This window comes from Centroberyx affinis, unplaced genomic scaffold, assembly GCF_046629955.1.
Source record: "Centroberyx affinis isolate AG114_WGS23_722 - 3 ecotype Tasmania unplaced genomic scaffold, CSIRO-AGI_Caff_v1 ptg003699l_1, whole genome shotgun sequence".
Lineage (NCBI taxonomy): Eukaryota > Metazoa > Chordata > Actinopteri > Beryciformes > Berycidae > Centroberyx > Centroberyx affinis.
This window is the reverse complement of record NW_027281591.1, coordinates 10388-31686: the sequence shown is the minus strand read 5'-3', so window position 1 is coordinate 31686 and position 21299 is coordinate 10388. Positions and strand designations below refer to the sequence as shown.

Here is a 21299-nt window from a genome sequence, read left to right as displayed (position 1 = left end):
GCCAATAAAGAAAATAAACATGGTCACATTGTATGATTTATTGTCCAATTACACCCGCTTCACTTTACAGGTCTGGTAAATACATAGGAATTGATATTGAATTGTAGAAAATAGACCCGCTCCACAATATAGGTCCGGTACCATGTAAATACATCGGAATTACTATTGAATTGTAGAAAATACACCGCTTCACTTTACAGGTCCGGTACCATGTAAATACATCGCAATTACTATTGAATTGTAGAAAATAGACATGCTTCATTTTACAGGTCCGGTACCATGTAAATACATTGGAATTACTACAGAATTGTAGAAAATAGACACACTTCACTTTACAGGTCCGGTACTATGTAATTATATGAACGCAAATATGTTGTTGTATAATTATTAGCCACATTACTATGTAATAGTTTTTTTTGTTAACATCTACTTAGAAATACTTCATACGTTGTTAGGGACCAGTAAAATGAAGGGTTACCAAAAAGTCTGGTTTCAGTCACTCCACAGCCTCTCTATAGTATGATGATTGCTACAAGATGAAAAAGCATCGCCGAGGAGGTATTTTGGGGAAAACTGTGACATACATGATAAGTAAACCCTGTCTAGCCCTGTTTGGCTGCATTGTGGAAACCCGGCAGGCAAGTTCCATTCAACAACATGACAACATATTACTTGTAATCAGTTATGCTTTACAAAACATATCTTAACTCTCCTAATTTACATAGAATCAATAATTCATTATTGGGTACATACAAATTGATTGTGTGTCTTTGCAAAATAAATTTTCTTGTGTCTCTCCAAGCTTTTGTTTAGTCTTTTGAATACGTTGAGTCAATATTCTATTCATAGAAAAGGTCTCATTTAAATCACTTCACAGCATCCTTCTACAGTATGTTGGCCTCACAGGAGTCAGGCTGCAGTATCTGAAGTGTAACAATGAGTTTAACAGCTTTTCTAAACCAGGGATAGAGAAAGGCATAGATCACAGGGTTTAAACAGGAGTTAAAATAGTACAGAGAGATCACAAAGGCTTCAGATATTATAGTGGTCAAGGTGTCCTGACCTGCCAGAGAGAGACAGTAAAATGGACAGAAACATATTAGAAACACAACTACGGCAATACCAAGAGTCCTGGCTGCTTTCTTCTCAGATTTCTTAGCAGTTACAGTCACTGGACACTGGAGTGTGACAGCCACAATGTGGGATCGCATGGCACGAGCCTGAGACACAGCCACCACAAATACTCTCATATACAGAACTACGATGACAGTAATGGGACCAATAAAGGTGAAAACAAGGTCAACAGCTCCTGCGATGTAGTTAAGGACAACTACACACTCTCCAACACAGGAATTATCCCTTCCTGGTTGCCTCAGTAAATCCTTTAGAAGGAGGCCGCTACAGAAAGCAGGACAGACCCAACACAGACAAACACAGATTTTAACTCTTCTCTGACTGATTTTGGTGGGGTAACACAGAGGGTCACAAATAGCCACATAGCGATCAACTGATATAAGCACCATGTTTCCTACTGAGGCAGAGATGACGATAAAGGCCACAAAGTAATACAGAACACATATGAAGTCCCCCAGAAACCAGCAGCTAACTATGAAGAGGATTTCAGCCGGTATCAGGAGAAGGCCAGTGAGGAAGTCTGAGACAGCCAGGGAGAGGAGGAGGAGGTTGGTGGGGGTGTGGAGCTGACTGAAGTGAAAGAGTAGCAATATATTCATTAATAGTATTAATTTGTTGCATCGGTAGTATATCTCATCACTAGATATGGCAGATATCAAGCATTATGGAAATAGAAAAACAGTATTTAGCAACTTTTTAATTCTCATCTAATTGTGGTCCATAAGTCATTTGTTTTTGTAAGTCTGAATTGTATTGATAAAATCTTTGGCCACCTGTAGTGGGAGATGGAGATGATGACCAGCAGGTTGAGAGACACGGTGAGCAGAGAGATGGAGGACAGCAGAATGTAAATGAGCATGACCTCAGAGTGAGGATGCATCTGCTTCCTGCAGGAAGTGTTGAGGAGCTGTGGAAAGCAGAGTTCACCTCCTTCCAGGGTCTCCATCATCAGAGAGAGGAGGAGAGGAGAAGCTGCTGAAGTGCGGCAGCATTCTGACCAAAGCTCTCCATCATACAGCTGATTTATTTCTCTATTCCCTTAATTTCCTTTCCTCTCTCTCTCTCTCTCTCTCTCTCTCTCTCTCTCTCACTCTCTCCCTCCCTCTCAGAGACTGATGTCCCTCCACCCCCCTTCCTCTGCATCATCCTCTTCATCATCATCACTCTCTCTGCTGTCCTTTCTCTTCTCTTCCTCATGTGTCTTCTCCCCAGTCTTCCTCTCTCCTCCTTCTGTCCCAATCCCTCCTCCCTCCTTACCCATCCCTTTGCTCTCTTCTGTCACCAAAATAGGGTTAGGGTTATATCTATTATGAAAATGTCTGTTCCATTTGTATTCCATTAATTCTATTCTGGTTATTTATATTTCATAAAAAATATGAACAGATGTATAAAGACAAATATTTATTTAGTCCAGACACATTTGCAGATAAAACAAATCTGATTCTGTAGCTGTGCCTATGACTCTCCTGGCATACTTGATGGATATTACTATTGCCCTGTTAGCTCCATGTATTATGCTGCTTACTCGTTCTACCTGTTTATACTTCTCCATGTATTATGCTAATCATCAGCCACCCCTCTCAGCACCTATTGCACTCCTGGCCATCGTGGTTGGGGGGATCCTTCTTTGAATTGCCCTTCTGAGGTTTTTTCCATTTCTTTTTTTTTTTCCTACCAATGTTTTTCCTTATCTCCATGAAGGTTAAGGTCAGGGGGTGTTGTAATGTGGGCCTGTAAAGCCCAATGAGACATGTAATGGGCTATACAAATAAACTTTACTTGATTCATTGTACAAGGCTTATCAGACTTGTTTTATCTGCAAATGTGAGTGTGAACCTCTTTTGATATAAGGTAAGTGTGCGGAGTGTATAGTAATTTCATTTACTCAAATAAATCATCAAACTACCTATGTTATTAATTCTATGCTATTCTATTTACCTACTCCCCATTGATTGCACAAGGAAACTGTAGTAATTTATCCTATTCATTCAGGGTTCTCCCCCAGGATTTCACCACAAGGTGGTGCTGTCGCCTCCCCAGCTCCGCAGCCTCCTCTTCTGCTTCTCGGTAAAGAATACCGACAGTAGCTGCTAACATTGCCCGGTGCTTAATACAGTTGTTATTTTACCTTAATTCTTTATTCTTGTTTAAATCAAATCTGAACCACAAACAATAGCCTATACCGGGTTTTTTTTCCCGCCGTTGGCTCGTGATGTACAGACAATTCTCATGAAACTTAGAAGCACTTTGAAAAATAATAATAATAATAATAAACAACAGAAGCAGTATGAAAGGGGACTATCGTTGCTTTATTATTGTAAATAGACAACATTGTTAGTGTACAGTTGTGGTACATCAGCTGAGCTTAGGGTATCGCGCAACACCAATTGTTTTGGGTGATAAAGCCTGGCTGTTACTTTGGAGCACTACAGGCGGCCTCTGTGCCGGGGGTATTGCGCAATACCAGCAAGAACACATTGTCTCAAACTGTCAACAGCGTTCTGTGTGCTCGTGACCTCGCGAGTTCGTTCTTCCAAGAACGACTAGGAAGAATGTTCTCCCCAAGAACACAAGTCCGTTCTTTGCATTCTTGGGTTTGAGAAACGGCCTTAATGTCTGTCACGGCACACCATCTCCTTATTGGCTGTCCTGCATGGCTGTCAGGCTAAGGGGGCGGGCTTACCTAATCACGGGGCCGGTGGAAGTTTGAAAGGGGGAGACTCCGAACAGGTGTGAGCATTCGGGTCTTTCGAAAGGCAATTTTGAGTGTCGTGACGGAGACAGAGGGTCCGCCAAGTTTTCCCCTCTCCTAACAGAGTTTTGTTTTCAAGTATTGTCTGCCTGTTATATGTCTACAAATGAACTGTAAGTGAGCACCGAAGCCAAATGGTGTTGAACCACAGAGAGTGAGCTGGCGAGTGACGAGCACTGGATCGGTGCCGGGGCTAGGACACAACAGGTAAGCCCACATACCTTACTTTTAGCCTGGCAGCCGAATGCTCATCTCCGGGAATCGCATGCACGGGCGACCAAGCCCTGCAAGCCCCAGAAATGAGTGTTAATATTCTGAACAATAACAGTATGTTCCCAGGGTTGTGTTTGCCGTGACATGTCACAATACAAGTATCTAGGTATTTTAATTGATGAAAAATGGTAGACTACCACTACTACTATTAATGAAGTTCTCCCTCTCCAGGCAGCTCCACACCCCCACCAACCTCCTCCTCCTCTCCCTGGCTGTCTCAGACCTCCTTGTGGGCCTCCTGCTGATGCCAGGTGAAATACTCTGTACAGAGTCCTGCTGGTTTCTGGGTGACCTCATATGTGCTCTCTTTTACTATGCTTCCTTCATTGTTACCTCTGCCTCAGTAGGAAACATGGTGCTCATATCAGTTGACCGCTATGTGGCTATTTGTGACCCTCTGCATTACCCCACCAAAATCACTCAGAGAAGAGTTAAAATCTGTGTTTATCTGTGTTGGGTCTGTTCTGCTTTTTACACCTGTTTGATACTAAAGGATTTCCTGAAACAACCAGACAGGTATAATTCCTGTGCTGGAGAGTGTGTGGTTGTCATTAGCTATATAGCAGGAGCTGTTGACCTTGTTGTGAACTTTATTGGTCCCATTACTGTCATCAGTAATGGGACCAATAAAGTGTGACAGCCACATTGTGGCTGTCACACTCCAGCGTTCAGTGACTGTAACTGCTAAGAAATCTGAGCAGTCCGAATGGAGATTACATCCCCACATAGTGGACGGGATTTGGTCCAGATTCGGGAAGGCGGAAGTGGACCTGTTCGCCACCCAGCAGAACGCCCACTGTCCGCTGTGGTTCTCTCTGTTTCCCCGAGATGCTCCCCCATTGGGGGTGGACGCATTCGGACACGCACCATGGAAAGGAAAGCTGCTGTATGCGTTTCCTTCCCTCCGCCTCATTCCTCCCCTGCTGGCGAGAGTGAGAGTGGAGAGACTGTCGCTCATTCTGGTAGCCCCGGACCGCACAACGGCACCGTGGTATGCAGAAATGAGACAGCTGCTGGTGGCCCCGCCCTGGACAGTTCCCCAGTTTTGAGGGGCATTGTCTCAGGCGAACGGAGCGATAACCAAGAAGACCAAGGAGCTGGTGGTGGACTTCAGAAGGAGTCCAGGCTGGCCTCCAGGACTGGCTGCAGATGTGGTGCAGACAATCCAGGGCGCGAGGGCTCAATCCACCATTGATAGTTACAAGGCTAAATGGTTGGGCTTTCAAAAATGGTGCGGGGAGCGGAACATCCTTTGAACAGTTCAATTGGATCTGTTCTCTCTTTCCTCCAGTGCCTGCTGGAAAGGGGGTTGGCACACTCCACTATTAAAGTGTATGCGTCGGCAATCTCTTCCTGCCATGAGGGGTTTGGAGAGAGGTCGGTTTTCGGCCACCCCCTCATGAAGAGTTTTTTCCAGGGGGCTAGGAGAAAATGCCCAGTGGTGCATTCCACCGCCCCCCAGTGGGAGCTGCCTTTGGTCTTGGAGGCTCTTTCTAAGGAGCCTTTTGAACCACTTAGGCAGACTTCTCTTAAGCTGTTGTCGGTCAAGACAGCTCTACTGCTTGCTTTGACCTCAGCTAAGAGAGTGAGTGACTTGTGCGCTCTTTCGGTCCATCCCAGCTGTTTGCTGATACGTGGGGACCTGAGTGGCGCCACACTCAGACAGAATCTGTCTTTTGCACCCAAGAACATCAATAGTTATTTTCGGTCTAGGACGATTCAGCTGGAGGCTTTCTATCCTCATCATCATGGTGAGGAGAGAGAGGAGAGGCTGCACCGTTTATGTCCCATGTGTGCGTTGGCACATTATGTGAACGCACAGCCACAGTAAGGCGCACACAGCAGCTTTTTGTGTGCTATGCGGACAGTGTGGCTGGCAAGCCCCTGTCAAAGCAGAGACTCGCCCACTGGCTCTGTGAGGACATATCACAGGCTTATGTGTTGGTGGGTAGGGATCCTCCTTCAGCCACGCCCCCCATTCTATAGACATGGGTGTGAGCGGAACCATATTTGGCTGACCTATTGCATTGTTACATTCAATCCAGGCTATGACACAGCATGTTGTTTGTGTTAGTGTTGTGGAAGAATTGTGTGTATGCTGTGTGCCACTCTGCCTGTAGGTGTCACTGCAGGCTGGTTGTATGTAAGATTCTACTTCCTCTACTAGCTCCACCCCCGCGCAAGTATAAATACTGATAGCATCCGGTGAGAGAGATTCTTTAAGTTGCCACGGCAATGGTCTTCTCCCATGCACATAAAATAAAGCATAATCAACAGCAGTCAACTGAGTGTTTCTTGAAGAATTCCACGACAGTGTCTCGGCAGGGAGTGAAGTCATCGAGCTTCGCCCCCTAAGCCAATAGAGCCCTGTTAGAGGGTGAAGGGGAGGGGAGGGAGAAAAGAGATAAATCAGCTGTATGATAGAGAGCTTTGGTCAGAAAGCTGCCAGAACTCAGCAGCCTCTCCTCTCCTCCTCTCTCTCTGATGATGGAGACCCTGGAAGGAGGTGAACTCTGCTTTCCACAGCTCCTCAACACTTCCTGCAAGAAGTCGCGTCCTCACTCTGAGGCCATGCTCCTCTACATTCTGACATCCTCTATCTCTCTGCTCACTGTGGCTCTCAACCTGCTGGTCATCATCTCCATCTCTCACTACAGGCAGAGTTATACTTCTCAGCATAGACTAAAATATTTACAATATATGTCACATAAAGACTTGTGATAAATACATTCAGGAATTTTGATAATGCTTACAACGCTTTACATTTGTGATATCTTTCATTAGACATACTACTATTTCTATTATTATTATTACTACTACAACTAATGGTAACACTAGTTACCTGTGATATACTGTGATATAACAATGGTAGACTACCACTACTACTATTAATGAAATTCTCCCTCTCCAGGCAGCTCCACACCCCCACCAACCTCCTCCTCCTCTCCCTGGCTGTCTCAGACTTCATCGTTGGTCTCCTGATGCCAGGTCAAATCCTCCAAATAGGGGCCTGCTGGTTACTTGGGGACTTCATGTGTGCTCTCTTTTACTATGCTTCCTTTATTGTGACCTCTTCTTCAGTTGGAAACATGGTGCTCATATCAGTCGACCGCTATGTGGCTATTTGTGACCCTCTGCGTTACCCCACCAAAATCACTCAGAGAAGAGTTCAAATCTGTGTCTGTCTGTGTTGGGTCTTTTCTGCTTTCTATAGCAGTCTGATTCTAAAGGATCACCTGAAACAACCAGGCAGGTATAATTCCTGCGCTGGAGAGTGTGTGGTTGTCATTAACTATATAGCAGGAGCTGTTGACCTTTTTGTGAACTTTATTGGTCCCATTACTGTCATCATAGTTCTGTATATGAGAGTATTTGTGGTGGCTGTGTCTCAGGCTCGTGCCATGCGATCCCATATCGTGGCTGTCACACGCCAGCGTTCAGTGCCTGTAACTGCTAAGAAATCTGAGATGAAAGCAGCCAGGAGTCTTGGTATTGTTGTAGTTGTGTTTCTAATGTGTTTCTGTCCATATTACTATCCCTCTCTTGCAGGCCAGGATACCTCAAGCGGTGCTTCATATTTAGCCTTTATGATCTGGCTGCTTTATTGTAACTCCTGTTTAAACCCTGTGATCTATGCCTTTTTCTACCCCTGGTTTAGAAATACTGTTAAACTCATTGTTACACTTCAGATACTGCAGCCTGACTCCTGTGAGGCCAACATACTGTAGAGAGGCTGCGAAGCTTGGACAGATCAGAGACAAATATATTTTGGTAAAACACACACTGAATTTGTATGTAACCACATTGTGATGAATTATTCATTCTATGTAATTTATATGAGCTGTATTTATTTTGTAAAATACAACAGCATGATTTCAAGTAAAATGGAAACATTTATTTTCCTCAATTTGTTGAATGGAACTCGTCTCCCTGGTTTCCACAACAGGGCCAAACAGGTCTAGTCAGGGTTTAGTCATCATCTATGTCACTGATTTTCCCCAAAACACCACCTCTGTGATTCTTTTCCATCTTGCAAGTGGGCTTCAGTTCCATATTATTTTTCTCAATTGGTTTTCTCATTGTTTTAATCATTCATAAGCACCATTAAAATCATTTAGGTAAACACAGACATAATACAGAGGTAGATATAACAACAGCATCATTGTTTATTGTTTGTTACACATGGTTATAAACATATGAGATACAAGGTGTGCAATGTAATGAGTAAACATTAAATAAAGCTGCAGAAATTGTGGTCTCTGTCTCTCCCTGCTGTTCTTAGTGAGTTTTTCATATAGAACAAAACTTGCCATATAGAACAAAACTTTATTATTATCCGATTCACAGTCCTAAATGTCTTTAAATATTTGTGTAGCCCAGCTTCCTAATCTATAGCTAGGACCTTGCTAGTGGGGTACAAAACATAACAACAGTACTAATATACTAGTATACAATAACATATCAATAATCCTATACTACTTTATGACAGATCCCAGATACCATAACTAAAATGGTCAATAATGCAACCCTCCAGTCTATTTAAAGGTGTATGCTCTGGGCTGAAGTGACCTGGCAGTATTCTGACTAGTATTAGATCTGCAGTTATACTTGTGCTTGTTATTTATTTGTTCTTATGAGTTATGAGCCATAATGTACTATGCCAGTTTGATATGAACCAGCTAAAACCAAACTTTAGATATTGACTAATCCATGGCCCAGAGCAAATCTCAGCGTCATGACTGCATGCTTACGAAAGTTAAACTGATTTCAACCAATCAGTTTAGGAGGTACAAAGTCTTGTCTTATGTGGCACCTCATATTGGATTATTTTAAAATGCCATAGCAGACATGGTTCCTCACCTGTACTGACAAGGATCATTATGGGTGGACAAACTATGATAGAGTTATGGTAATGGTCAAGTTCCAGCCAAGTTTTAATTAGTCAAACATTCGGCATGTCTTAAGTATTATGCCTAACACTTAAAAGTGAGCATGCTGGATCAATTTGGTACAAAATTCTGTAGAGGCTTTGCAGTTGCATCACAAATCTGCAGGCAACCAGAGCTGGCATCATCATGAAGGTCCAGTTAAGAATTGGCTGTGCAAAAATAATCTCTAACTATACAACAACCGGGCAACAAAAAGAAAGATATCTGAAAAAAAAATAGTTGTGGTGTGGCTGCAGACTCATTAATATTATAAGTAAATAAGTGGATAGTCTAATAAGGTCTAGTTTCCAAAGTTAGGTTACTGTGACACAGGAAACTATCTTGCCTTTAGTTCTAGTCTACTACTCAACACTACGAGTTGTAGCTTGAGAGGAATCAGCTCCGTTAGTGAACAAACGGATGTTGTTTTTTCTTTGTTAGCGTGCTAACTATTGTGCAGGCAAATTTAGCAAGTGCAGATCAGATGTGTTAATAACACATCTGATCTGTCAAGGATATTGTGATAGGTACCAGATACTAAGGTTAGTTAGCTAAAAACTGCCATTATTTAAACACAAAATTGATCAGATGTCAGATGATCTTTTCCAGTATCAGCACAGAATTGGCCACGTTTTATACTTAGATATGCAACCATCTGTTCACAGGCACTGTTGCTAACAGCTGAGGAACAAAAGTGGCTGCTGCATTTTTAGTTTGAACCCAGTGGGAACAGAACCTCTGACCCCGGCAGTGTTGGTGCCTTGCTCTGCCCATTTGTCCAGAACTTATTCTGGAATTTAGAAGGAAAAAGAGCTCTGTGACACCTGTGTCCATTCAGGATGCTGAGGTGGAGGTTGTGAAGTTCTATACATTTTTGGTTGGTGCACATTGACAACAAGTTGGACAGGTCTGTTAATACAGAGGCAGCACACAAAAAATGTCAGAGTAGGCTGTACTTTGTTAGGAAACTCAGATCTTTTAATATATGCAACAAATTGCATCCAGTGCATTTTCTATACTGTCAAAGTATAGAAAATGCACTGGGCCTCCGCGCCAGTTTTGTAGATCAGTAGAGCGCACTTCCCTCTATCCTCCATTCTGTTGGCAAGAGCAAGCACATAGTTGTCAAACATTCAAATCCATGGTGATTATATACCAAGCAGAGCCATCCTCGTCACCAATATGTTGTGTATGTATGTCAAAAGAAGATGGCAAGCAGGTGTATATCAGAGGAGATGTCTTTTTACTCAGCAGCATGTACTCTAGTGCCTCATACAGCCGTTCTGCCTTAACTAGTCAGGGGTTACACTGCCACCTACTGGTATGATATATTATGCAGTTACAGGCATATACCACAACGTCCTAAGTGAGTCTAAACAATGTCTCCCAAACACTTTGTCTCTTACGGACTCGTGTCCATCAGCATCAGCTCCACAAGCCAAATAGAGAAACTACTTCATTGTTAGAAGCGGTGAAGAGTGCTTTTCTGCAAAGACTCCATTTGCTCAATCTCGGAACCCATCGGTCTGACGACGATTAGACTCTGGGGCAACGGCCAATTTTTGGGGGTTTCCAGTGTAGCCAGCGGACATCTGGGCCAAGACTTCCTCTTCCGTGCACCGGTCATTGTTTACAGTCCGATCTTATATGCAGATATCTGTTTATAGAGATTAGACGAAATGTCGCCTGGACCTAAAACACCTACAAAAAGTATTGATGTTTGTGTATTGTGTAGAGAAACGTTCGACTCTCGCGTCTCAAGTTGCTAATCGGACTAACTAACCCTACACCGGAAACCCCAAAATATTGGCCATCGCCCCCAGAGTCTAATCGTTGTCAGACCGATAGATGATGGGTTCCGAGATTGCCATTTGCTTGACCCACACACAACTCCAGTGTGCCTGTGGCCCCTGCCTGCCAGTAAATCTGCTACTGTATACTGGGCTGACTGCAATCTGCAGCGAGGGTCAGCGTGAGCCTAGAGTGACCCCCACAACTACTCTTCAGTTCAGTTCCATTGTAGTGTGCTTGGTGTTCACCAGCCTTGCTGAGTGCTGCATTCTATGTGCTCTCTCCAGATTTGTGGCCCTGCTGAGCTCAACTTTGAACAAGCACCGGAGCTCGAACAACTGTCCGTGCCCTGTAGACAAACACAAATGGCTTGTCTCCGTGTTCGTCACCTACCATGGGACCCACCTCCGCTGGTTCTGCCGTATGTATGGTCATCATTCACTGAGCATCATTGATGCACCACACATAGTCCACCATACCCATTCAACTACACAACACTATACACATCATTTACTTTATTGCGGTGTCCCTGTGTTAAGTGACTCAGCATTTGCAATTTTGTGTCAGCCCTTGACAATTCCGTCATTCAGTATTCTTTGTAAGTCAGTGTTCTCAGGTAATTAAGCTGTCACCCCTTCACTGCCTACCTGATTGCTGATTCATGTCTTCCATTGCTCAACTCTCAACTGTAATTGTGACTTAATGGGCTTAATACTGGTCTACTCATAATTGTGAGCCCGTATATATCTCAAATTCAAGCAAGCTTGGGATTCTGTACCATCAGATGAGGCCTATTGATACTGTCTGACATCTGGAACACCATTCGTTAATTACCTCCGCCAAGGAGGTTATGTTTTTGGTGCCGTTTGTTTCTTTGTTTGTCTGTTTGTTTGTCTTTTAGCAGGATTACGGAAAAACTACTGGCCCGATTTTCATGAAACTTTGTGGTAAATTTGGGAACGGATCCGGATCCGACTCACGAACAAGCAATAATAGTACGAACCTTGGTGGAGGTCTGCGCTCTCCGAGTGCCCTTCTAGTTTTCATTGAAGTCAATCCTAAATTTGATTGATATCATACACCATCTGTAACTACTCACACTACAGTGTTCTCCTCCTCCTTCCACACAAATCTTAACATGGTCCCTGGCATATCAATGTAAAAGGTAACGCACACACCAAAGCTACATTACCACCATAAATTAAGGTACTAACATTGTAGACAATGCTGAGCTTGTCAGCGCAGAAGGGATTGGGAAGGAATGAGAAGGGAAAGGAAAGTAGAGAGAGGTGATGAAGTGGTGTGAAACAGAGAGAGTGAGAAGAGAGTGATGAAGATGGTGATGAAGAGGATGATGCAAAAAGTGAGAGCAAGAGGGGAGGGAGGAAAGAAATAAATCAGCTGTATGATAGAGAGCTTTGGTCAGAAAGCTGCCAGACCTAAGCAGCTTCTCCTCTCCTCCTCTCTCTCTGATGATGGAGACCCTGGAAGGAGGTGAACTCTGCTTTCCACAGCTCCTCAACACTTCCTGCAGGAAGCCGATACGTCCTCGCTTCGAAGTCATGCTCCTCTACATTCTGCTGTCCTCCATTTCTCTGCTCACTGTGGCTCTCAACCTACTGGTGATCATCTCCATTTCCCACTTCAGGTACTTCTCAGCATAGACTAAAATATTTTTATATTGCTAAATATTAACACTTATACTTATAAGAAGAGATGGTTTTGGGCTAGTTTGTAGATGTGATGTCACGTTTAGGCCTTTGATGAATACATTCAGGAATTTTAATAATGCTTATGATCATTAATGACATCCTGCATGAAACATACTACTACTAATGGTAACACTATTTTTGAGGCCATTACTACTTTTAAAGAAATTCTCCCACTCCAGGCAGCTCCACACTCCCACCAACCTCCTCCTCCTCTCCCTGGCTGTCTCAGACTTCATCAATGGCCTCCTGATGCCAGTTGAAATCCTCCTCATAGGGGCCTGCTGGTTTCTGGGGGACTTCATGTGTGCTCTCTTTTACTATGCTTCCTTCATTGTTATCTCTGCCTCAGTTGGAAACATGGTGCTCATATCAGTCGACCGCTATGTGGCTATTTGTGACCCTCTGCGTTACCCCACCACAATCACTAAGACAAGAGTTAAAATCTGTGTTTGTCTGTGTTGGGTCTTTTCTGTTCTGTACAACTGTTTGATACTAAAGGATTTCCTGAGACAACCAAACAGGTACAATTCCTGCTATGGAGAGTGTGTGGTTGTCGTTAACTACATCACAGGAGCTATTGACTTTCTTTTTACCTTTACTGCTCCCATTACTGTCATCGTAGTTCTGTATATGAGAGTATTTGTGGTGGCTGTGTCTCAGGCTCGTGCCATGCGATCCCACATTGTGGCTGTCACACTCCAGCGTTCAGTGACTGTAACTGCTAAGAAATCTGAGAGGAAAGCAGCCAGGACTCTTGGTATTGTCATAGTTGTTTTTCTAATATGTTTCTGTCCATATTACTATCCCTCTCTTGCAGGCCAGGACACCTCAAGCGATGCTTCATATTCGACCTTTGGGGTCTGGCTGCTTTATTTTAACTCCTGTTTAAACCCTGTGATCTATGCCATTTTCTACCCCTGGTTTCGAAAAGCTATTAAACTGATTGTTACACTTCAGATACTGCAGCCTGACTCCTGTGAGGCCAACATACTGTAGAAGGATGCTGTGAAGTGATTTAAATGAGACCTTTTCTATGAATAGAATATTGACTCAACGTATTCAAAAGACGAAACAAAAGCTTGGAGAGACACAAGAAAATTTATTTTGCAAAGACACACGATCAATTTGTATGTACCCAATAATGAATTATTAATTCTATGTAAATTAGGAGAGTTAAGATATGTTTTGTAAAGCATAACTGATTACAAGTAATATGTTGTCATGTTGTTGAATGGAACTTGCCTGCCGGGTTTCCACAATGCAGCCAAACAGGGCTAGACAGGGTTTACTTATCATGTATGTCACAGTTTTCCCCAAAATACCTCCTCGGCGATGCTTTTTCATCTTGTAGCAATCAAAGATGACTGGTCGTCAGGGCCACAGTTTGACATTATTTTTCTCAGTTGGTTTTCTCTTTGTCTTAATCATTCATAAGCACCATTACAATTATTTAGGTAAACACAATCTCTTAAAATATGGTCGAAAAGTTTTGTTTTTCATGGCAGGGTAACTCACCTCTTGCCCCTCTGTTCCCCAACTATTCTTTTCTTCCTCTCATAATTGTTGCATCATCTGACCTATGGAAACACAATGTTGTTGATAATATGATATAGATGGAATATTTCTCTCTTTTGAACAGTTGTGTCCTAAATTTAACTTAATTTAATTTAATTTTTTTAACTCACTTCAGATTCCTCCAAATCCCCAATTTTATTAAACCCAACACTACCTCTTTTCCCCAAATGCCTGGTAACTTACCCATGGAATCCAATCCAAAGCTGTCATATATCTTTTGTATGATCATTTGTCTAGTTTGCAAAACCCAGACATTTTTAAATCTGCCTGGGAGGCAGATCTAGGAGTGAATATAACAGAGGAGCAGTGGACTGATTGTCTGGAAGGTATACATTCACCATCAATCTGTGCTAGGCATGGGCTGGTGCAGTTTAAGGTGTTTAATCGCCTTCACTTTTCTAAAAGTGAAGCTTGCCAGAATGTATCCCGATGTATTACTCTACTTATGATCGGTGTGGTTTGCTGCCTGCCTTTCTGGCCCATATGTTTTGCCACTGCCCAAAATTATCCAACTATTAGAACTGTATTTTTTAAACGATATCAGATATTCTTTGGTAGACAGTAGAACCCATTCCCATGACTGCCTAATTCCGTGCCCAAGGAGGAGATATTTCTTTTACAGGAGCTAAATATGTAGTAATAGCATTTGTAACTTTACTAGCAGGCTGATTCTTCTAAATTGGAGGAATCTACAACCGCCCACTCAAACTTTGTGGATGAGAGATGTAAAGCAGCACCTCAGACTGGAGAAACTCTACTTTACTCTTCATGGTTCAGTGTTACCAGTTCCAGGGAGAGGGAGGCAACCCTAGCAGTTAGGTAGCAGCAACCAGAGCAGTGTGGCGGAGATAACTTGGGAAGCGGGGCGGTACAATTCATGCTTTGAAGCACCATTGAACTGTTGGCTTCAATGAGCGAAAAATAAAGTAAAACAAGCAGTGATGAGCGGGCCCTCGCAGCTGTGTGCAAGTCGGGGTGTGCTGCAGTCGGGGTGTGCTGCAGTCGCGGCGTTACCGGACACCGACCGGTTGACGTGGCCCACACCATGAAAATTCCATGTAAATCATGTGGTGATTGTCGCACAAGGCTTACTTCCTGTTGCCAGTAGGTGGCGCAATGACTGTGACTCCCAATTGGCCTGTATATGTCCTCAGGCCTGGACTCTTGTCCAGCATGTGAAATCTGGTGCAGATTGGACAATGTACACTCAAGTTCACACAACTTCCTGTTGCCAGTAGGTGGCGCTATGACTATAACTGAATATTGCAGGCCTGGACTCTTGTCCAGCATGTGAAATCTGGTGCAGATCGGACAGTGTAAACTCAAGTTAACGCCGCTTCCTGTTTCTTGGCGAAACATCGAAATTCCCCGTTCTGCCATGGCAACGCTGTTCAACGAAAGCTTCCGATCTTCCGAACTAAGCGTCATCAAGGTCCTACGGCTTTTCTCACCACATTTGAGGTGGATCTAGTCAACCCGCTAGGAGAAGCACAGCAAAGTTTAAAACATGTCATTTCCTGTTGCCAGTAGGTGGCGCTATGACTATAACCGAATATCGGCATGTAGATGTCCTCAGGCCTGGACTCTAGTCAAACGTGTGAAGTTTGGGCCAGATTTGACCATGCACAGTCGCGTTACAACCCACTTCCTGTTTCGTGTCACCAGTAGGTGGCGCAATGCCTATGACTCCTAACTGGCCTGTAGATGTCCTCAGGCCTGGACTCTGGACCAGCATGTGAAATCTGGTGCAGATTGGACAATGTAAACTCAAGTTAACGCAGCTTCCTGTTTCATGGCGAAACATCAAAATTCGCCGCGCCGCCAGGGCAACGTCGTCTGATGAAAGCTCAAGATCTTCACCACTAAGCGTCATCAAGGTCCTACGGCTTTTCTGACCACATTTGAGGTGGATCTGGTCAACCCGCTACGAGAAGCACCACAAAGTTTAAAACATGGTATTTCCTGTCGCCAGTAGGTGGCGCTATGACTATAACCGAATATCGGCATGTAGATGTGTTCAGGCCTCGACTCTCATCAAACATGTGAAGTTTGGGCCAGATTTGACCATGTACAGTGGTGTTACAACCCACTTCCTGTTTCGTGGCGAAACAAGGAAATTCGCCGCCTCGCCACGCCCACGCCGCATGACGAAAACTCAAGCTTTTGATAACTTTTCATCGTCCAGGTCATTTATACTCGCTGACCAAATTTGACGTGGATCCGATCAACCGCCTAGGAGGAGTTCGTTAAAGTACGACCCCTGCAAATGGCCAAAAATGCCCAAAAATGTCACAATCAATTCAAAATGGCCGACTTCCTGTTGGTTTTAGGCGCATGGTGCCACCAGACTTTTTTTTTAAGTCTGGATATGATACACGTGCCTACCAAGTTTCGTACGTCTAGGACAAACGTATGGCGAGGGCTACTCCGTTGAAATTTTGTAGGGGGCGCTATCGGGCCGTTTTGCCACGCCCATGCGCAAGACCCATAAAATATATAATGTTTCACCACTTCTGACGCGTGTGCAAAGTTTCGCAACTTTTCGAGCACATTTAGCCCCTCAAAAATTTGATTCTTTCGGAGGAAAAATAATAATTCCACAAACGAAATACAATAGGGCTTCGCACGAAGTCGTGCTCGGGCCCTAAAAATACAATAGGGCTTCGCATGAAGTCGTGCTCGGGCCCTTATAAAATAACTCAGCCGTTTGTACTGATTTACAACTGTGAAAAATACAAGAAATAAAAGATGGTGCTAAGATCAGGTAAAAGTAGAAAATCTAAAATTGTAAAATCCAACGAGAACCGGGAGAATAGATAAATAATACTGTATAAAGTAAGTGTATGTGTGGTGCATGAATTATCACTCTATCACTATCACTCTAGGCTCAGGCTGACGTAGGTGGAGCAACACAGGAACAGTACATTAACAACAACAAAAACAACAACAATTCTCAGGTTCTCTGTGCCCTGTGTGGTTCAATGGGCAGAGCAAGGCGCCAACACTGCCAGGTTGAGAGGTTCCATTCCCACTGGGTTCAAACATACTAAAAATGCAGAAGCCACGTTTGATAAAAGCATCTGTTTAATCGTATATATGTTCAGGAACACAAAAAAGAGTACATTCAAAGCCATTGATGGACAGAGTTTGCCAGGTTTTACTATGGCTGTCCTATTGCTGCCGATTCTGATGTAATGTGTTACATCAGAATCGGCAGCCATATTGGAGATCCTCAGCTGTTGGCAACAGTGCCTGTGAACACCTGATTGCATTTCTAAGCGTAAAACTTGGTAATCTCAACAGAATTCTACAGACATTGGTCATTTCTATGCTGATACTTACTGGAGAAGATCATCTGACATCTGATCGATTTTGTGTTTAAATAATGTCAGCTTTTTTGCTAATTAACTTAGTATCTGGCTGTCACCATGTTCTTGACACGTGTTGTTAACACATCTGATCTGTGCTAGTTAACATATATAGTTGAAGCTAATTTTATTAGTGTCCAGTATTCACTGATATCAGTTGCTTTGCTAAATTTGCCTGCACAATAGTTAGCTCACTAACAAAGAAAAAAACAACCGTTTGATCACTTTAACGGAGCTGATTCCTCTCAAGCTACAACTCCTAGAGTTGAGTAGAGACTAGAACTAAAGACAAGATAATTTCCTGTGTCACAGTAACCTAACTTTGGAAACTAGACCTTTTCAGACTATTCACTTATTTACATATAATGAGTCTACAGCCACACCACAACAATGTTTTTTCAGATATCTTTCTTTGTGTTGTTGTATACTTTATTTTTGCACAGCCAATTCTCAACTGGACCTTCATGATGATGCCAGCTCTGGTTGCCTGCAGATTTGTGACGCAACTGCAAAGCCTCTACAGAATTTTGTCCCAAATTGATCCAGCATGCTAACTTTTAACTGTTGGGCATAATATTTAAGACATGCCAAATGTTTGACTAATTAAAGCTTGGCTGGAACTTGGCCGTTACCATAACTCTCATAATGATCCTAATGATCAGTACAGGTGAGGAACCATGTCTGCTATGGCATTTTGAAATAATCCAATATGAGGTGCCACATAAGACAAGACGTCGTGCCTCCTAAACTGATTGGTTGAATTTCATCAAATTTCGTAAGCATGCAGTCATGAGGCTGAGATTTGGTTTTAACTGGTTCATATCAAACTGGCATAGTACATTATGGCTAATAACTCATAAGATCTGGGATCTGTCATAAAGTAGTATACGATTATTGATATGTTATTGTTTACTAGTATATTAGTACTGTTGTTATGTGTTTTACCCCACTAGCAAGGTCCTAGCTATAGATTAGGAAGCTGGGTTACACAAATATTTAAAGACATTTAGGACTGTGAATCGGACAATAATAAATGGCAAATCATGAACAATGAAAGGATGGCAGGTTATGTTCTATATGTAAAACTCACTAAGAACAGCAGAGGGAGACACAGACCACAATTTCTGCAGCTTTATTTATGTTTACTCATTACATTGCACACCTTGTATCCCGTATTTTGTATCCATGTGTAACAAACAATAAACAATGATGCTGTTGTTCTGTGATTCTGTTGTATCTACCTCTGTATTATGTCTGTGTTTACCTAAATGATTTTAATGGTGCTTATGAATGATTAGAACAATGAGAAAACCAATTCAGAAAAATAATATGGAACTAAAGCCCACCTGACCAATCATCTCTGTTTGCACTAAGATGGAAAAGAATCACAGAGGTGGTGTTTTGGGGAAAATCAGTGACATAAATGATGGCTAACCCTGACTAGCCCTGTTTGGCCCTGTTGTGGAAACAAGGCAGACAAGTTCCATTCAACAACATGAGGACAAGAAATGTTTCCATTTTACTTCAAATCATGCTGTTGCACTTTACAAAATATATTACAGCTCATCTTATTTACATAGAATGAACAGTTCTTCACAATGTGGTTCCATACAATTTCACTGTGTGTTTTACCAAAATATATTTTCCTCTGTCTGTCCAAACTTGTGTTTGGTCTTTTGAATTCATTGACTCAGCAACAGGAAAAAATACATTTCCGCCTTCATAGAAAAGTTATTATGTCACTCCACAGCATCTCTACAGTATTTTGGCCTCACAGGAGTCAGGCTGCAGTATCTGAAGTGTAACAATGAGTTTAACAGTATTTCTAAACCAGGGGTAGAAAAAGGCATAGATCACAGGGTTTAGACAGGAGTTACAATAAAGCAGCCAGATCACAAAGGCTGAATATGAAGCACTGCTTGAGGTATCCTGGCCTGCAAGAGAGGGATAGTAATATGGACAGAAACACATTAGAAACACAGCTATGACAATACCAAGAATCCTGGCTGCTTTCATCTCCGATTTCTCAGCAGTTACAGTCACTGAACGCTGGAGTGTGACAGCCACAATGTGGGATCGCATGGCACGAGCCTGAGACACAGCCACCACAAATACTCTCACATACAGAACTATGATGACAGTAATGGGAACAATAAAGTTCATAACAAGGTCAACAGCTCCTGCTATATAACTAATGACAACCACACACTCTCCAGCACAGGAATTATACCTACCTGGTTGTTTCAGGAGATCTTTTTGAATCAGACTGCCATAGAAAACAGAACAGACCCAACACAGACAAACACAGATTTTAATTCTTCTCTGAGTGATTTTGGTGGGGTAACGCAGAGGGTCACAAATAGCCACATAGCGGTCGACTGATATGAGCACCATGTTTCCTACGGAGGCAGAGATAATAATAAAGGAAGCATAGTAAAAGATAGCACATATGAGGTCACCCAGAAACCAGCAAGACTCCATGAGGAGGATTTCAACCGGCATCAGCAGGAGGCCCACTAGGAAGTCTGAGACAGCCAGGGAGAGGAGGAGGAGGTTGGTGGGGGTGTGTAGCTGCCTGGAGTGGGAGAATATTATCATTTAACATTTAACATTCATCAATAGTATTTTGGCTGTCGAAGAAAGCAGTTATATTATTAGTTGCAGTAGTGGGAGTAGTAGTCAAAGTAGCAGTATGACTAAAAACAAGAATTAAAGCTTTACCAAACCATAATGTACTTATCAACGACTAGATGTGACGACTTCTATGTACTACCCCAAAGCCATTTCTTCTTGCATGTCTAACTGTTCATACTTAAAAAAAAATATAAAAAGATTTTAGGCTATGCTGAGAAGTATATCTCTGCCTGAAGTGGGAGATGGAGATGATGACCAGCAGGTTGAGAACCACGGTGAGCAGAGAGACGGAGGACAGCAGAATGTAGAGGAGCATGGCCTTGAAGCGAGGATGCTTCGGCTTCCTACAGGAAGTGTTGAGGAGCTGTGGAAAGCAGAGTTCACCTCCTTCCAGGGTCTCCATCATCAGAGAGAGAGGAGGAGAGGAGAAGCTGCTGAGGTGTGGCAGCTTTTGACTAAGCTCTCTATCATACAGCTAATTTATCTCTTTCCTCCCTCCCCTCCCTTCCTTCCTCTTGCTCGCACTTTCTGTATCACCCTCTTCATTTCATCTTCATCACTCTCTAAGCTCTCTCTTTTTTACATCAATTAATCACCTCTCTCTCCTTTCCTTTCACTTCTTCTTCCTTCCCAATCCCTTCTATGCTGACAAGCATTGTCAACCATGCTAGTAGCATAATTCATGGTAGTAATGTACAGTAGCTTAGGTGTCTGTGTTACCTTTTACATTGATATGCCAGGGACTATGTTACAGTTTGTGTGGAAGGAGGAGGAGGAGAACACTGTAGTGTGATTAGTTATAGATGGTGTATGATATAAATCAAATTTAGAATTGACTTAAATGAGAATTAAAGAATAGTGCTCCAGATGTCAGACGGTATCAATAGGCCTCATCTGATGGACAGAATTCCAAGCTTGCTTGAATTTGAGACATATGACTATATGGGCTTACAAAAATGATGAGTAGACCAGTATTAAAGGATAACGCTGGTGTTTTTCAATGCATTTCTTACCATCAACAAATCCTATGAAAATAACAAAATCAGCAATGATTTTGTTTTGCCAACAAGTCTCATCCATGTAGCCGGTGCCCGATGAAGCCATGTCCCAGCAGCCATAGAACTCCATTGTA

The 21299-nt window shown here is 42.8% G+C and overlaps 4 protein-coding genes across 4 annotated transcripts; 2 read left to right on the top strand and 2 right to left on the bottom strand.

Moving 5' to 3' along the window:
- Positions 1 to 884: 884 nt before the first annotated feature.
- On the bottom strand, positions 885 to 2083 carry LOC139662042 (trace amine-associated receptor 5-like). Its single transcript, XM_071540629.1, has 2 exons — positions 1908 to 2083; positions 885 to 1704 (listed from the first exon to the last, which is right to left on the bottom strand). The coding sequence occupies exons 1-2, from the start codon at positions 2081 to 2083 to the stop codon at positions 885 to 887; spliced, it is 996 nt and encodes a 331-aa protein (XP_071396730.1).
- Positions 2084 to 6643: 4560 nt separating this feature from the next.
- On the top strand, positions 6644 to 7887 carry LOC139662041 (trace amine-associated receptor 13c-like). The gene is made up of 2 exons (XM_071540628.1): positions 6644 to 6816; positions 7071 to 7887. Exons 1-2 carry the CDS (start codon positions 6644 to 6646, stop codon positions 7885 to 7887), a joined length of 990 nt encoding a protein of 329 aa, XP_071396729.1.
- Positions 7888 to 12350: 4463 nt separating this feature from the next.
- LOC139662038 (trace amine-associated receptor 13c-like) lies at positions 12351 to 13586 on the top strand. Its single transcript, XM_071540626.1, has 2 exons — positions 12351 to 12526; positions 12770 to 13586. Exons 1-2 carry the CDS (start codon positions 12351 to 12353, stop codon positions 13584 to 13586), a joined length of 993 nt encoding a protein of 330 aa, XP_071396727.1.
- Positions 13587 to 19288: 5702 nt separating this feature from the next.
- On the bottom strand, positions 19289 to 20573 carry LOC139662040 (trace amine-associated receptor 13c-like). The gene is made up of 2 exons (XM_071540627.1): positions 20398 to 20573; positions 19289 to 20108 (listed from the first exon to the last, which is right to left on the bottom strand). Exons 1-2 carry the CDS (start codon positions 20571 to 20573, stop codon positions 19289 to 19291), a joined length of 996 nt encoding a protein of 331 aa, XP_071396728.1.
- Between the last annotated feature and the right edge of the window lie 726 nt (positions 20574 to 21299).